Source organism: Somniosus microcephalus, chromosome 13, assembly GCF_052327205.1.
Source record: "Somniosus microcephalus isolate GS21.2 chromosome 13, FLI_Smic_1.0, whole genome shotgun sequence".
Taxonomy (NCBI): domain Eukaryota; kingdom Metazoa; phylum Chordata; class Chondrichthyes; order Squaliformes; family Somniosidae; genus Somniosus; species Somniosus microcephalus.
The window spans coordinates 106,603,938-106,621,739 of NC_140999.1; the positions used below are offsets into that span (position 1 = coordinate 106,603,938).

The 17,802-nt window shown below is 49.0% G+C and overlaps 1 protein-coding gene across 1 annotated transcript in view; it reads left to right on the forward strand.

Moving 5' to 3' along the window:
- Nucleotides 1-16,888, forward strand: part of LOC147108528 (ciliary microtubule inner protein 1-like) — a 96,966-nt gene extending 80,078 nt beyond the window's left edge. Inside the window, exons 2-4 of the mRNA XM_086006042.1 lie at nucleotides 3,384-3,465; nucleotides 14,127-14,225; nucleotides 16,502-16,888. Coding sequence (XP_085862168.1) covers nucleotides 3,384-3,465; nucleotides 14,127-14,225; nucleotides 16,502-16,657 — 337 coding nt within the window. The 3' untranslated portion in view covers nucleotides 16,658-16,888. The remainder of the gene's footprint in view (nucleotides 1-3,383; nucleotides 3,466-14,126; nucleotides 14,226-16,501) is intronic.
- Nucleotides 16,889-17,802: the final 914 nt, after the last annotated feature.

Consider the following 17,802-nt stretch of genomic DNA (forward strand, 5'->3'; position numbering starts at 1 on the left):
GGGACAGACTGCCATCACAGTGCTGTCATTGGGACAGTCCAATATCACAGTGCTGTCACTGGGACAGTCCACAATCACAGTGCTGTCACTGGGACATTCCATTATCACAGTGCTGTCACTAGGACATTCCACTCTCACAGTGCTGTCACTAGGACAGTCCACTGTCGCAGTGCTCTCACTGGGGCATTCCACTATCACAGTGCTGCCACTACGACAGTCCACAAATCACAGTGCTGGCTCTGGGACAGTCCACAATCACAGTGCTGTCACTGGGACATTCCACTATCACAGTGCTGTCAATGGGACAGTGCACTATCACAGTGTTGTCATTGGGAGTGATGTAGTGACAGTGTTGAGTTGGTGGGACAGAGCATTTAGGCTGACCTTGCAGAATGGGAGTATACAAAGCAAAGTGGCAGTGACAATGTCGAGTGGGACTTGCGGCAGGGTGTGAGTGACAGGGTATGGCGGGAATTGCAATGCAGAGTGGGAGTCACAGTGCAGTAAGTGTGACCTTGCAGGGTCAGAGTATACAGAGCAGAATAGGAATTACAGTATAGATTTGGAGTGAAAGGGCAGTTTGGTAGTGGGAGTGATTGTGTAGAGGGGAGTGACAGTGTTGAGTGGGAGTAACTGGGCAGAAGCATGGCAGATGCAATATAATGTGGATAAATGTGAGGTTATCCACTTTGGTGGCAAAAACAGGAAGGCAGATTATTATCTGAATGGCAATAGCTTGGGTGAAGGGGAAGTGCAACGAGACCTGGGTGTCCTTGTGCACCAGTCGCTGAAGGTAAGCATGCAGGTGCAGCAGGCGGTTAAGAAGGCAAATGGTATGTTGGCCTTCGTAGCGAGAGGGTTTGAGTACAGGAACAAGGATCTCTTGCTGCAGTTGTACAGGGCCTTGGTGAGACCACATCTTGAGTATTGTGTGCAGTTTTGGTCGCCTTATCTGAGGAAGGATATTCTTGCCATGGAGGGAGTTCAGCGAAGATTCACCAGGCTGATACCTGGGATGGCAGGAATGACATATGAGGAGAGATTGGGATGATTGAGCTTGTACTCGCTGGAGTTTAGAAAAATGAGAGAGGATCTCATCGAAACTTATAAAATTCTGGCAGGACTAGACAGACTAGATGCAGGGAGGATGTTCCCGATGGCCGGGGAGTCCAGAACCAGGGGTCACAGTCTAAGGATAAGGGGTAGGCCTTTTAGGACAGAAATGAGGAGGAATTTCTTCACCCAGAGAGTGGTGAACCTGTGGAATTCTCTACCACAGAAGGCAGTAGAGGCCAATACATTAAATATATTCAAGAAGGAGTTGGATATATTTCTTAAGGCTAAAGGGATCAAGGGGTATAGGGAGGAAGCAGGGACCGGGTACTGAACTTGGATGAGCAGCCATGATCGCATTGAATGGCGGAGCAGGCTCGAGGGGCCGAATGGCCTACTCCTGCTCCTATCTTCTATGTTTCTATGTTTCTATGTGCAGAGTGTAGTGAGATTGGCTGTGTAGAGTGAGAGAGACAGTGTAGAGTGGGAGAGCCTGCATATGTTTTTAATTTATCCATTCACGTGATTTGGAAAACATGAGGAAAAACTTTTTTACGCACTGCCTGAAAGGTTGGTGGAGGCAGACTCAATCGTGGCTTTCAAAAGGGAATTGGCTAAGTAACTGAAGGAAAAAAAATTGCAGGGCTACAGGGAAAGGGCGGGGGACTGAGAGCAGCTGAAGTGCTCTTGCAGAGAGTCGGCAGGGGCTCGACGGGCCGAATGGTCTCCTTCTGTGCTGTAACCGTTCTATGATTCTATGTGAGCATCGCTTATTGCCCATCCCTAGTTGCCCTTGAGAAGGTGGTGGTGCGCCGCCTTCTTGAACCGCTTCAGTCCGTGTGGTGAAGGTACTCCCACAGTGCTGTTAGGGAGGGAATTCCAGGATTTTGACCCAGCGATGATGAAGGGTCGGCGATATATTTCTAAGTCAGGATGATGTGTGACTTGGAGGGGAACTTGGAGGTGGTGGTGTTCCCATGCGCCTGCTGCCCTTGTCCTTCTAGGTGGAAGAGGTCGCGGGTTTGGGAGGTGCTGTCGAAGAAGCCTTGGCGAGTTGCTGCAGTGCAGCTTGTGGATGGTACACACTGCAGCCATGGTGCACCGATGGTGGAGGGAGTGAATGTTTAAGGTGGTGGATGGGATGCCAATCAAGTGAGCTGCTTTGTCTTGGATGGTGTTGAGCTTCTTGAGTGTTGTTGGTGCTGTACTCATCCAGGCAAGTGGAGAGTATTCCATCACACTGCTGACCTGGTGCCTTGTAGATGGTGGAAAGGCTTTGGGGAGTCAGGAGGTGAGACACTCACTGCAGAATACCCAGCCTCTGACCTGCTCTTATATACACAGTCTTTATGTGACTGGTCCAGTTAAGTTTCTGGTCAATGGTGACCCCCCAGGATGTTGATAGTGGAGAATTCGCCAATGGTAATGCCGTTGAATGTCAAGGAGAGGTGGTTAGAGTCTTTCTTTTTGGAGATGGTAATTGCCTGGCACTTGTGTGGCACGAATGTTTCTTGCCACTTATCAGCCCAAGCCTGGATGTTGTCCAGTTCTTGCTGCATGCGGGCATGGACCGCTTCATTATCTGAGGAGTTGTGAATAGAACTGAACACTGTGCAATCATCAGCAAACATCCCCACTTATGAACTTATGATGGAGGGAAGGTCATTGATGAAGCAGCTGAAGATGGTTGGGCCTAGGACACTGCCCTGAGGAACTCCTCCAGCGATGTCCTGGGGCTGTGATGATTGGCCTCCAACAACCACAACCCTCTTCCTTTGTGCTCGGTATGACTCCAACCAGTGGAGAGTTTTCCCCCTGTTCCCCATTCACTTCAATTTTACTAGGGCTCCTTGGTGCTCTGTCAAATGCTGCCTTGATGTCAAGGGCAGTCACTCTCACCTCATGTCTTGAACTCAGCTCTTTTGTCCATGTTTGGGCCAAGGCTGAAATGAGGCCTGGAGCCGAGAGGTCATGACGGAACCCAAACTGGGAGTTACTGTGGGGGAGTGGGGGGCAGTCAGTAGTGGGGTGACATTGGGTTTACATTGGGAGTGGCTGTGCAGAGGGAGAGTGACAGTGCAGAGTGGGAATATACAGAGTAGAGTGGAGATTAAAATATAGACTGGGAGTATGACTGACAGTTTATAGTGACACTGTAAAGCAGGAATATACAGAGCAGAGTGGGAATATGCAGTACAGATTTGGAGTAACTGTACAGAGTGGGAGTTACACAGGAAAGAAAGAAATAAGTTTCAAAACAGAGTGAAAGAATTGCATGTTTTACATATTTTGCAGTGAATTGATTGAAAATCTCACCCATTTTGTTTCAGGACCAATGAAATCATATTGGAGGCAGATGCAGCAAAGAAATGGGCAAACAGATGGGGATTTCTGGTAACGCAGCGTGATCAGGTAATCCCACTCCTGATCTCCAGAATCCGAGATAAGCGTGATTCAAAGGGGCCACCGAGAAGGGGAGGGAACGGATTAGAGTCGTGCCACAGGCCTCTGCCGCACTTCCCGCTCCATATAAATGGCTCGCTGTTTTGAACGGTCGATAGAGCCGGGCGGTGCCCAGCTCCTGCAGGCTGCCCCACCATTTCTACTTGTTCGTTCCCTGCACACTCCCAGTGTGAGTCCATTTGCCACCCACACTGGGGTGGAGATTGGCACCGCGGGTTGGCTAGGGCTTCAGAAAGCTCAAAGTTTGGTTCTTGGGGAAAGCTGGCAGGCATGTAGGCCAGCAAGGGCTTGGCTGCACAGCCTTCTTCCCCAATACAACCCACAGGTATGAGGAAGGAGCAGTATTAAGAACAGGGGATGTGCCTGTCCCGTTAGATCCATTTACCACAGCCACATCTTCTCCCCAGTGGAGAAGTCCCAGGAATTGGATAACCATTCATTGGCTGGAATTGGAGCCCTACTCCTACCCCCACTCCAGCCTCACTTGGACCCAATCTTTACATTCAGCCTTTGCTCTATAAATGGAATTGTCCTTATCTCCATTTGTTTTGTGTTCAGCCAAGGTGAAGGATAATCTGTGTTACGTTTGCTTTCTGAAGTCTTCTCCTCTTGTTGCCTGGGTCTATTGTGCACGAGAATATGGTTTTACAATAAAAGGTAGGAGACTCGCCCGAGTGACCTATATGTTTGGTAAATAAGCCATACAGAGTTTCTCCTTCAAGTCACACACCATCCAGACTTGGACATATATCACCGTTCCTTCATCGTCGATGGGTCAAAATCCTGGAACACCCTCCCTAACAGCATCTTCACCACACGGACTGCAGCGGTTCAAGAAGAAGGCCCACCACCACCTTCTCAAGGGCAACTAGGGATGGGCAAGAAGTTCCAGCCTTGCCAGTGACGGTCATATCCCCAGGATCAATTTATAAAAACCATGTTGACGCAATGGGGGAAAAATTCAGTTGGTTGCGCCTCCCGTTAGCGCCTTAAGAGGGCGCTAATGGGGCGCAAAGCAATTAGCGCCCGGGAACGGCGATTTTTGCGCCGCTCGCGAAATTAACCAGACATTTTGCGGCAGCGCTAAACAATACCGGCCGATCTCCTGCGCATGCAGACCTTGACATCATTCGAGAGTGCAACACCCTTGTGACACTTCGGAGCGGAAATTGAGTGGCGCCCCCCTCCTTTCCGCCTGGCGCAACCATGGACAGGTTGACTGGAACGCTTCCCAGTCATTGTGGGGCTGGGGGGCGCTATTTAAAGGGGGCCTCTTCCTGGCTTTTGTGTGGTAGCCATTTTTGCACCACTCGTTCTGAGAGAGAGAGAGATTTTGAGAGAGAGAAAGAGAGACTTCTGCATTGAGTCAACGGTGTCTGAGGCAGTTTTGGCTTCTGACCATAACCTTGCAGGTACTTTGGTTTTTGACCTTCATAACTTTGATTGCCCAGATACTATGAGGGCTGCAATGGATGGGAACGTCGTCCTTCTCCATCACATTCGGAGGGGACAGAGACACAGAGAGAGAGTGGCAATCATGGCCAGATGGAGGAGGGCCAACAGGCCTCTGTACAGGAGACCTTACCCTCCCAGGGTTTTTCGCCAACAGTTCTCCTACATTAATATGTCTGAGGAGCAGTGTTTGCGAAGGCTGCGCTTCAGCAAGGAGGTGGTCATTGAGCTCTGCCACCTGCTTCAGCCAGATCTGCAGCCTCAACTGAGGAGCAGGACGTCTCTATCGGTGGCAGTGAAGATAACAGTGGCTCTCAACTTTTATGCCACCAGCTCATTTCAATCAGCTACTGGGGACATCGCCAAAATCTCCCAGTTCGCGATGCATTGCTGCATCCATCAGGTCACAAATGCCCTCTTTAAAAGGAGACGAGAGTACACCTCTTTCCCCATGACCCTGGACAAGCAGCAAGAACGCGCAATGGGCTTTGCGATGATAGCGGGCTTCCCCATGGTGCAGGGCGCCATTGAATGCACGCATGTAGCTTTGCATGCGCCGCATGAGAATGCCGAGGATTTCCGCAACCGAAAGGGCTTCCATTCCTTAAACGTTCAGTTAGTCTGTGACCACAGACAGCTGATACTCGCTGTCAATGCCCACTTTCCTGGCAGCAGCCACGATGCCTTCATCCTGCGCCAGACTTCTGTGGCAGACCTTTTCCAGGCACCGCATCACCCAGGTGGTTGGCTTCTCAGGGACAAGGGATATCCTCTGTGCACCTGGCTGATGACACCACTCCGTACGCCCAACACCCCTGCTGAGCTGCAATACAACAAGAGTCATCAAGCTACCAGGAACATCGTTGAGCACACAATCGGCGTGCTCAAGCAACGGTTCCGCTGTCTGGGCCATTCTAGAGGAGCCCTTCAGTACTCGCCTGAGCGAGTCTCCCACTTCGTTGTTGTGTGCTGCATGCTGCATAACCTTGCAATCCTCAGGACCCAGCCAATGCCACCAGGCATTGGAGCACCACCAGAGGAGGAGGAGGAAGAAGAGGAGGAAGATGAGGAGGATGATCATCAGCAGCACCAAGGCGGGAGGGAGGCACACAATGTACAAAGTGGAAGGGCCGTTCGTCAAAGGCTCATAGCAAGTCGCTTCTACGCCCCGTCTGAGGAAATGGCTTCTGCCATGCAAACAACCTGAATTAAACCATCCTGCAACCCCTAAGCCGGTCAAGGCAACAATAATTGCAAAGACCAAGCATGTACATTTTGAAGACAGACACTTCTTTATTTGACACACTCTTGTGTGTCTCATTTCCGCATGACAAACTAATAGAAAGAAGCACCAAAAAAAAGTTATTAACATAACTGGCTCTCACAACCTGGAGACAATGTCTAAAACAGTTTTAAAAATTTGACCACGAACCTCGGCCTTTAATAAAACAATGAACAACATTTGTCACACCGCCTACTTTTTGCCCTTCGAGGGTGATCTCCTTCCCTTGCGAAATTCCCCCTTCCCACCCTGCAGCTCCTCCGTAACAGGACCCCAGTGGCTGGAGCAAGGCTGGTGGAAGGCTGCTGATTGTCACAACCTGAGACTGCAGATGCCCTTGAAGGACGGCTGCAGACTGCACCAACTCTGCATGGGCAGCAGCAGTCTGTCCTACAGGTGGTGGCAACTGCAGTGGAGAAGTGCCAATGGTGGCAGCAGGAATGCTGTCATCTTGAGAGAGGACAGCAACTCCCTGCTCGACCGACACACTGGCACTCCTACGGGGCAGCACTTCGGCATCCGGAGCAATCTGCTGGACCTCAGATTGCTGGCCTGCTGCGGCGTGGTGAGAGCCCCGGGGAAATGTGCCCAATCCAGGGAGGGTGGCAGCAGTCAGTGCTCATGTGGCCTCAATCTGAGTCTGCATGAGAGCAGCCAGTGACTGCATTGCAGCACTAAGCATGTGCTACAGCGAAGTCCTCCACACTCCTTGCCAGTGATTCAATGGATTCGGGCACCCTTGCCACTGCAGCCATGAGCTCAGTGTGCCTGTGCTCTGCCTGGGCGCTCATTTCAGCGAGGACCCGCTCCTCCTCAGCGTCCAGTGCAGTAGGACTCGATGGCATACTCTCCCTCCGGGGAGAAGGCCCCCGAGCTTCCCTACCCCCATCGCGTTGCTGCAGCCTGCTGGGTTCTGGAGCTTCACCCTCATCAGACCATTCCCCCCTGCTCCACTCCAGGGAAGACGTGTTCCCAGTGTGGGCATGGGCTGCCTTGGTAGAGGGTGGCGCTGATGGTCCGGCTTCCTCTTCCTCCTTGCCTTCAGCTTCACTCCCACTGGCAGCTTGAGGGCCCGTCTCCTCACCTGGTGAATCACCATCTGAAAGCAGGGAGGTACAAGAGTGGCTTTAGCGTGAGGACAGGGTGGCAGCAAGGGAGGCATGAGTGCAGCAATTTAGTAATTTGGATAGAAAGTGTCAAAGGCTGGTGTTGTGAGGAACAAGTGGAAGGAGAGAGGACAAAAAGGTGATGACCTTACCATTGCTGTCCAGAACGGGGTCGGCGTCTCCAGTGGCGACGGGACCAATCACCCGGCTTGCCACAATCCTCTGGACGCGCACCTCAAGATCGCTGAGAGGTTGCAGCTGAGGCCGCCCTCCACCCGTCCATTGCTGCTGTCTCTTATTATGAGATAGTTTGGCCTGCAAGAAAAAGGATGGCGTCTGAGTAAATATACAGCCATGGTTTTGCCTGAAATGCCTCCCGTAGTTGAATAGCCCTTGCTGTATGCCACCATGGTCTTGCCTGAAATGCCTCCCATAGTTGAATAGCCCTTACTGTATGCAGCCATGGTCTTGCCTGATGTGCCTCCCATAGTTGAATAGCCCTTACTGTATGCAGCCATGGTCTTGCCTGATGTGCCTCCCATAGTTGAATAGCCCTTACTGTGTGCAGCCATGGTCTTGCCTGATGTGCCTCCCATAGTTGAATAGCCCTTACTGTATGCAAAGTGTGGAATGTGCGTGTGTGTTTCATGAAAGGGCCATAGGTGTTGGATGAGTGTTGGGCATTGGGGCTTTTAAGACCCTCTGGCCATAAAGTGAGGTTGAGATGGAGGGATGGAGAGGATTTGAAAAAAAGGCACTCACCCTGATGACCCGAGTGAGGTCCTTGAACTTTTTCCTACATTGGATATGGGTCCTGGGCACCATGCTGCTTGAGGAGACTCTCTGAGCCACCTCCCTCCACACTCTTCTGTACTCGCGTGGCAAAGGCCTCCTGCCACTCTCTGGGTACAGTATAGATCTTCTGCGCTCCACTGCGCCAACCAGAGCCTCCAAGGCCCGCTCGCAGAAGTGCTGTGCTCGCTCCCTGGCCCTTTCCATAGTCCTTGGCTGCAAGATTTAGCCACAGGTCTGCCCAGGCCGAGATTCAAGGCTCCAATGAGCAGGGTGTGGCTGCAGAGCAAGATTGACCCTCCCCTTTAAGAACTGACCGGCGCCAGTGTGTCTGTGTTCAATTGCTAACCGACAGCACCTGCGCTGCGCCCGCCCTCTGAGGTAGCACATCGCTCCTCAGTCTTAGCGCCTTAAGAGAGGTGTGCAGCGCCTGATTTAGCGTTCCAATCACCTCCAGGGGGCGATAAAAGCCAAGTTTGCAGTCGATGGCTATAATTAGCGCCAGGCGCTAAATTTTGCGCACGGCCGATAGCGGCGCCCCAAACAGGGCTATACCGAATTTCTCCCCCTTATTGTCTAGACTCACACTTGAAGGATGGAGCTGTACCCCAGCAGGAGTCGGCACCATCAGGAGAGGGGAGCAAACTGGGGGTTGGGGGGTTGGAGGTGGAGGGAGAAGGGGATTGAAGTGTCTTAGAGTGACACTGTATGGGGCCATTTTCTGGCTATAAATGGGCAGGGGATGGGGAATCCTTGCCTACCATCAGTGCCCTCACGATTTCCCCATGCAGGCTGCTGGTGGGCAAGATAGAAACATAGAAGATAGGAGCAGGAGTAGGCCATTTGGCCCCTTGAGCATGTTCCGCCATTTAATGAGATCATGGCTGATCATCCAAACTCAGTACCCTGTCCCTGCCTTCTCCCCATATCCCTTGATCCCTTTAGCCTTAAGAAATATATCTAACTCCTTTTTGAATATACTTAATGAATTGGCCTCAACTGCCTTGTGTGGTAGAGAATTCCACACGTTCACCACTCTCTGGGTGAAGAAATTCCTCCTCATCTTAGTCCTAAATGGCTTACCCCTTATCCTTAGACTGTGACCCCTGGTTCTGGACTCCCCCGCCATCGGGAACATCCTTCCTCCATCTAGTCTGTCTAGCCCTGTTAGAATTTTATAAGTTTCAATGAGATCCCCTCACTCTTCTAAACTCTAGTGAATATAAGCTGAATAGACCCAATCTCTCCTCATACGTCATTGTTGCCATCCCAGGTATAAGTCTGGTGAATCTTCGCTGCACTCTCTCCATGGCAAGAACATCCTTCCTCAGATAGGGTGACCAAAACTGCACACAATACACAAGGTGTGGTCTCACCAAGGCCCTGTAAAACTGCAGCAAGACATCCTTGCTCCTGTACTCGAATCCTCTCGCTATGAAGGCCAACATGCCATTTGCCTTCTTAACCGCCTGCTGCACCTGCATGCTTACCTTCAGCGACTGGTGCACAAGGTCACCCAGGTCTCGTTGCACTTCCCCTTTTCCCAATCTATTGCCATTCAGATAATAATCTGTCTTCCTGTTTTTGCCACCGAAGCGGATAACCTCGCATTTATCTACATTATACTGCATTTGCCATGCATCTGCCCAATCACCCAACCTGTTCAAATCATACTGGAGTTTCTCTGCATCCTCCTCACAGCACACACGCCCACCCAGCTTTGTGTCATTTGCAAACTTGGAGATAATGGCCCAGAAATTCCCGCTGGTGCAAGCCTCCGACCTGCACTTAACTAGCGCGCCGGCCATTGAGCTGTGGGCTCGCATGGGATTCCGATCCTGGGCCTCCTCCAACTGCCGGCGCGCAGTGCTTGCTTATCCCAGGGGTGCAGTTAGTTTGATGCATCCCCTGGGATCACATGAGCCATGGAGAGCCAATGGTAGCATGGAATGCTTCATTCATAAGTTTGACAGGAAGAGCTGTCAAACCTATAAATACTATCAGCCCCAAAACATCACTAAAACCTCAAATAATTTTTTTTTTAATCACATTTTTAAAATAAACTATAAATTACATAAACTAACTATTTTAAACAATAATTTAAATTTTTGAAAAAATTAATTACATTTTCTAACGGGGCTAAAAATAAACTTACTTTTCTTTAAAGTATTTAAAAATAATAAACCTGTGGAAAAAATGTTTTAATTTTAATTAATTCACCACTTACCTTGTTAAAAGCAGGCCTAGCGCCTGCTTTTTACATGTCTAACTTCAGGAGACTTACCTTCCCGGAGAAACCTGGAAAAAAACATAAGTTCAATGCGCACGCGCTGCCTCTCTGGCGCATGCATTCAACTTCTGAACCCCTTCTTTCAGGGGAACGGAAGTGCCGGTTTCCCGCGCATGCGCAGTGCATGCACGAAACCGGCACTTTCGTTGGGCCTACGCATGAGTACCCCGTGCGTACTCACGCGTTGGGACCCGAATTTCTGGGCCATTACATCTAGTTCCCTCGTCTAGATCATTTATATATATTGTGAATAGCTGGGGTCCTAGCACCGATCCCTGCGGTACCCCACTAGTCACTGCCTGCCACTCGGAAAAAGACCCGTTTATTCCAACTCTTTGCTCCCTGTCTGCCAACCAGTTCTCTATCCAAGTCAGTACCTTACCCCCAATCCCATGTGCTTTAACTTTGCACACTAATCTCTTATGCGGGACCTTATCGAAAGCCTTCTGAAAGTCCAAATACACCACATCCACTGGTTCTCCCTTATCTATTCTACCAGTTACATCCTCAAAAAGTTCCAGTAGATTAGTCAAGCATGATTTACCTTTTGTAAATCCATGCTGAATTTGTCCGATCCTGTCACTGTTTTCCAAATGCTCCGCTATTACTTCTTTTATAATGGACTCTAGCATTTTCTCCACTACCAATGTCAGACTTACCGGTCTATAATTCCCCGTTTTCTCTCTACCACCTTTTTTAACTAGTGGGATTACATTAGCTATCCTCCAATCCATGGGAACTGTTTCAGAGTCGATAGAATTTTGGAAGATGACCAGCAATGCATCTACTATTTCTAGGACCACTTCCTTAAGTACCCTAGGATGTAGATTATCAGGCCCTGGGGATTTATCGGCCTTCAATCCCGTCAATTTCCCTAACACCATTTCCCTACAAATACTGATTTCATTTAATTCCTCCCTCTCATTAGACCCTATGTTCCCTGACGTCTCTGGGAGGCTATTTGTGTCCTCCTTTGTGAAGGCAGAACCAAAGTATGTATTTAATTGGTCTACCATTTCTTTGTTCCCCATTATAAATTCCCCTGATTCTGACTGCAAGGGACCTACGCTTGACTTCACCAATCTTTTTCTCTTCACATATCTATAGAAGCGTTTACAGTCAGTTTTTATGTTCCTTGCAAGCTTACTCTCATAATCTATTTCCCCCCTCTTAATTAATCCCTTTGTCCTCCTTTGCTGAATCCTAAACTGCTCCCAATCCTCAGGTTTGCTGCTTTTTCTCGCCAAATTATATGTCCTCTCCTTGGATCTTATGCTATCCCTAATTTCTCTTGTTAGCCACGGTTGAGTCACCTTTTTGTTTTATTTTTATGCCAAGCAGGGATGAACAAATTCTGTAGTTCATCCATGCGATCTTTAAATGTTTGCCGTTGCCTATCCACCATCAACCCTTTAAGTAACGTTCCCCAATCCATCCTAGCCAATTCGTACCTCATACCACGATATCCTGTTGCCATTAAATACTCAGACAACATAACCTCCGCAGAATTGTTTGATAGTTTTTTTTAAGGAATAGTGCCCTATAAATAGTAGCGAGCCCTCTGAGTGAGGAAGCATTCACTTTGAAGCTAGTTTCTAAGGGTGCGGGTCAAGGGAGAACTAGACATTGAAGGAGTTCTGTGTTTATTAAAAACTAACAGCTCACGGCATAAATTTGAACTTATGTCAAGTGCAGAGAAGAGTCTGGTCCCCAGTGTCAAGGCTCCGAGTTATGACAAGAAACTTGAGCTTTTCAGCCTGGAAGGGAGATGTCAAAGAGGTGATGTAAGAGGAGATACACAGACATTTTAAGAATATAAAATAAATTAACTCAGAATATTTCTTTAAATTAAACTACAAGAGTGGAACAAGGGGGCGCAGGTTCAAACTAGTGAGGGGTCATTTTAGGACGATTTTCAGAAATTCTTCTTCACACAAGAGTGTTCTGATCTGGACATGTGTTACCTACTGGTTGATTGTTCCAACTACCAAATGGAGCATTGGAGGTGAAAAGCCTGGGATCATTTAAGAAACAATTGGATGCTACAATGGGGGGGCCTCTGGGCAGGTGAGTTAAAATGGGGCCATTAACATGCGATCTTGTGAAATCACTACATAAAGTGATGTCAAGAAGCACTTCTTCACAGAAAGGGTCATGGAAATCTTGGAAATCTGGATCTCTCTACTTCAAAAAGCTGTTGAGGCTGGTGGGGGGGCGGGCGTCAAATGCAAATTTCGCAACTGAAATTGATGTATTTTTGCTAGGCAAGGGTGTTAAGAGATATGGTACCAAGGCGGGTAAATGGAGTTAAGATACAGATTAGCCATGGTCCAATTGAATGGCAGAGCTGACTTGAAGGGCTGAATGGCCTCCTCCTGTTCCTATGTTCCTAACACTTACTTGTACCTGCATGTGGTTACGTACCATAGATACCAACATTCGAATGGCTGTGATCCCAGCTTCGATTGGTCCGTGCTGTAATCCCAGCTCCGATTGGTCCGTGCTGTGATCCCAGCTCCGATTGGTCCGTGCTGAGATCCCAGCTCCGATTGGTCCGTGCTGAGATCCCAGCTCCGATTGGTCCGTGCTGTGATCCCAGCTCCGATTGGTCCGTGCTGTGATCCCAGCTCCGATTGGTCCGTGCTGTGACCCCAGCTCCGATTGGTCCGTGCTGTGATCCCAACTCCGATTGGTCCGTGCTGTGATCCCAGCTCCGATTGGTCCGTGCTGTGATCCCAGCTCCGATTGGTCCGTGCTGTGATCCCAGCTCCGATTGGTCCGTGCTGTGATCCCAGCTCCGATTGGTCCGTGCTGTGATCCCAGCTCCGATTGGTCCGTGCTGTGATCCCAGCTCCGATTGGTCCGTGCTGTGATCCCAGCTCCGATTGGTCCGTGCTGTGATCCCAGCTCCGATTGGTCCGTGCTGTGATCCCAGCTCCGATTGGTCCGTGCTGTGATCCCAGCTCCGATTGGTCCGTGCTGTGATCCCAGCTCCGATTGGTCCGTGCTGTGATCCCAACTCCGATTGGTCCGTGCTGTGATCCCAGCTCCGATTGGTCCGTGCTGTGATCCCAGCTCCGATTGGTCCGTGCTGTGACCCCAACTCCGATTGGTCCGTGCTGTGATCCCAGCTCCGATTGGTCCGTGCTGTGATCCCAGCTCCGATTGGTCCGTGCTGTGATCCCAGCTCCGATTGGTCCGTGCTGTGATCCCAACTCCGATTGGTCCGTGCTGTGATCCCAGCTCCGATTGGTCCGTGCTGTGATCCCAACTCCGATTGGTCCATGCTGTGATCCCAGCTCTGGCAGCAGCCAGGTTGCGACAGTTGGTCTCAGCTCCCCATGGACTAGGAACAGGAAACTCATCCGGGTTTCCCCACTTTCGATATCCATCCATTAACCTCCTGCACATGTGTGTGTGCGTGGTCATCAGGATTGGACTGTGCTCTGATGCCCTCTGTAGCTGCACAAGCTGCCAACATGCTCTCTAGGCTCAGACATGGAGTAGGGCCCACGTAGGTGAGGACAACCAAGGAACTGAAACCCAACAAAGTGCAAGAGGAGAAGGGTGAAAACTGGTGAAACTAGCCTCGTGCGTCTGATTTAGCCCTGAGTGCACAAATGGTGTCACTTGTGTTTAAATCCAGCAAGCCTCTAATTGCAATGAACACTATTTATTTTCCTTTTAGATTGAGGCTGAACAGGAAAAATTGAGAAACAAATGCAGGTTACAGACTCCTGATCACCTGAAGGTTCGCCCTGCCTCTCCCATCAGCAAGTACATCAAGGTTGGAATGCTTTTCATTCTATCAATGAGTTCTGGTTATGGTAGATCCTTACTCGGTTGGAATGTCCCATGCTTCTGTGCACAATTTCTTTATGTCACTCGGATTATGGCTTCCTCATCCACACCTCCTGTAAAAGGCAGTTCTGTCATGGTTGCAGGGTCAAAATCCTGGAACTCCCTCGAAGCACCTTCACCACACAGACTGCAGTGGTTCAAGAAGGCGGCTCACCTTCTCGAGGGCAACTAGGGACGGGCAACAAATGCCGGCCTTGTCACCAACGCTCACATACCATTAATGATTTTTTTTAAGGTTCTGATCTGGACACACGTTGATTCTTCCCACTGTAAAACTGTCCCAGACTGTGGTATGACGCCAGGGCTGAGAACGAACCCCACACGGGCAGTGCCACCCGGGCCCAGATGAGCCGAGCTCACCAGATAATACAAGGCCATCCTCCTTTGCATCATTTTGTGGCGCTCTGGGCAAGTCGTTTATGACATGGCGAGCATGACAGGACTACACTGCCAGGTGCCAGCAGCCAGTAAAGGACTGCTGATTACCATGGCGCCCTAGGCAGTTTTCCAAGAGTGGGAAGCAGGAACACCAGGCGCAGGGCAGGTGAAAGAGGCACAAGGGCATCAGGCATGGGGTTACGGGTACTAGGAGGCCAGTGGCGGCACCGGACAGTGATGGGCAGGTTTAAAAAAGAACAATATGGCCTCCAGTAGGCCTTTCCAAATAGGCGGCAGCAGCTGGAAGGCCACTCAGAGGCTCCAGCCATTTTATGGGGTGGCTGCCTAATTTACACTGAGGTCGGGGCTTACTGAGATTGGCACACAGCTTGCACCGAGGCTGCTGGCCCCCTTTTGCCCTTGGCGCCATAATTGGGGCACCTCAGCCACATTGTAGGCATCAGGCTCCATGCCCAATACTACAGGGAAGCGGGTGCCTGATGACACCAGTACCTTGGGCATTGATCTGCCAAATTCAGCTGACTGATGAGGTGAAAGTCTTTGCCTGCTCTAGTGGGTCCACAACGCAAAACCCTCCCAAATTCAGCACCAATTGGCACAAAATCAAGGGGGTGAATTTCCATGGTTACGCCATTTTTTCCCACGTTTCCACAGATCATCTGCTGAAGTTACGGAGAACGAACAGAGCATCCTCCCATCCCCTGCCCCATCCCCCCCCCACCCACCCACTCCTCAGAACTTCGATCCCCATGACATCTCATTCAGAAAGCCCACAGGATGGCTGGTGTGGGAAATGGGAAAATGCTACACTGGGGCAATAGGGGGCACCCTTCCCCCAATACCTGAATGCAAGGACACATTCCCAGCCCTGCATGGGCACAGATCAAATACAGTGAACGCCCAAAGATCCCTCATCCGTGAAACCACAAAGAGAAACTGCATTTTCCTCTCACTAGAAACAAAGAATGGCTGGTCACAAAGCACCAGACAACCGGGGTGGGTGGAGGGTGGTGGTGGAGGGGGGCGCTAAAAATGGCTGCCCACTTGTATCAATGGTGCGTGTTTATCTTTTAAAGAGTTTGAATTTGCCATTCTCCTCCCACACTTTGCCCAATGGCAGGGAACCCATCCAAATCTCTGCCACCTGCACCCTATCTTGTACTGAGCCCCATGCACTTAGCATCTCTCTCCTTACCAACTTCCACTGCCTCCTCATTCCCCCAGTGCAACAAATACAAAGTACTTCTCCTCATCATCATTCTTCCATGCCCTCGTCCCTGTATACCTCTTCTACCTTATCTATGTATGTATCTATCTATCCCAATTTATTTATTTTTACCAGCCTATGACTATCTATTCCTATATTTATTTGTCTGTTGCTATCTCTATTTATTTATCTCTCTATTTACCTATCTGTCTATCTTTACCTATCTACCTATCCATCTCTCTCTGGTCTCTCTGATTTCTTAATGTATCCATCTATCTATATCCCTCTATCTCTCTCTCTCTATCTATAAATGTATCTCTTGATCTCCTAATGAAAAAGCAAAATACTGCAGATGCTGAAAATCTGAAAAAAGACACCTAAAGCTAGAAATACTCAGCAGGTCAGGCAGCATCTGCAGAGCGAAAGGTCATTGGCCCGAAATGTTAACTCTGTTTTTCTCTCTCTCCACAGATGCTGCCTGACCTGCTGAGTGCTTCCAGCATTTTCTGTTTTTATCTCTTGATTTCTATTTATCCAGCAATGTTTTTGTCACAAGACTCCAGACTTATTTTGGATTTCTCTGTGCCGTTCTGTAGGTGGAGCCATCTCCTGCCGTACCAAAGACAACCCAAGGGTTTATTGGCTGGAGGTCTGCAGTGCCAGGAATGGAACTGGAGCGATACGGAGCTCCAAAACGAGGGAAATGGAGCTTTCTCCGTCAAATGAAATGGCCAGAAGATTGCATTGACTAACACTCTGCAGCAGTGAGATCACTTTTGCCGTCAGTGTAATTCACCTGCGCAATGATGCTCAGGGGCTGATGGCCTCAGCTGCGGCTCAGTGACCACTCCCATGGACTTCTTGGTTGTCTTTACGCTTTTAAGAAGGTTATCTTGACAGAACTACATTCCTTTCCACAAGACTTAAAAGGCATTTGGAAACACATAATAGAAAAGCAATTTGTATTAAATATTATTTCTTGACTTTTATTTCTTCTTTCTTCATTACCTCTCTACTCTAGACACTCACCTTTTTCAGTTAGCTCAGTGTGGCCTAAACTAAGGAAATTACTTTCAGTTCCAGGTTAGTGACACTCCTGAGTACAGTAATCCTCATTTGAGGGTGTTTATACCACCAACATGAATTAATGGAAGGCTGACAAGGCTTCCTGAAGAGGCTTTGAGCTGTAAGTAAATTACGTAGATTTTATTTTTAACACACCATTTTTAGACTTACCAAAAGTCTTTTAAGAATTGTTTAAAATGACTGTAATCTCAGCCTGTTGGATAGGATATGGGTACAGAGACTTTTCACAAAGTCAGTGAGGGCTCGTTATAATTATTCAGCCCAACTGGCAGTCAAAGCCACCAGAAAGAAATGCTTAATATTTCCTCCCTTAAAACTGTACTTCAGGATTACAATAAATTCTTCCTCTACAGTGGTGATTTGATGTGCTTTGTGGCAGTGTGTTTCTGTCCCATGGAGGGTGCTTTCTTTCCCCTTGCTTCTTGCCTTAGTCTTTGGCGTTGGTGATATTGTACTAATAAAAATGTTGGTGCTCGTTGGGGAGACAGTCAACAAGGTTAGAACTCTCTCCCAGTGCGGCCATTGTCTTTCTGTGTACATTGCCAAGCCATGGATCACTCAGCCGCTTGTGCCTGGGGTCTTCAAACCTACATTCTTACAAGACTCATTTTGGCAAATCTGAATTGATGCTTGCGAGTATTCACTCTGGCTTTCCCTCGTTAAGCTGACAAAAGACTTTCAGGGTGCTGTAAATGTGATTAAGATGCAAACCCTTATTTTTTTTTAAAGTCTTTACTGCTCCAGTGAAGACTTTCTGAACATAAATCAGCTGTTTCCAAGGTTTATGTCTCACCATAAAATACAGATACAG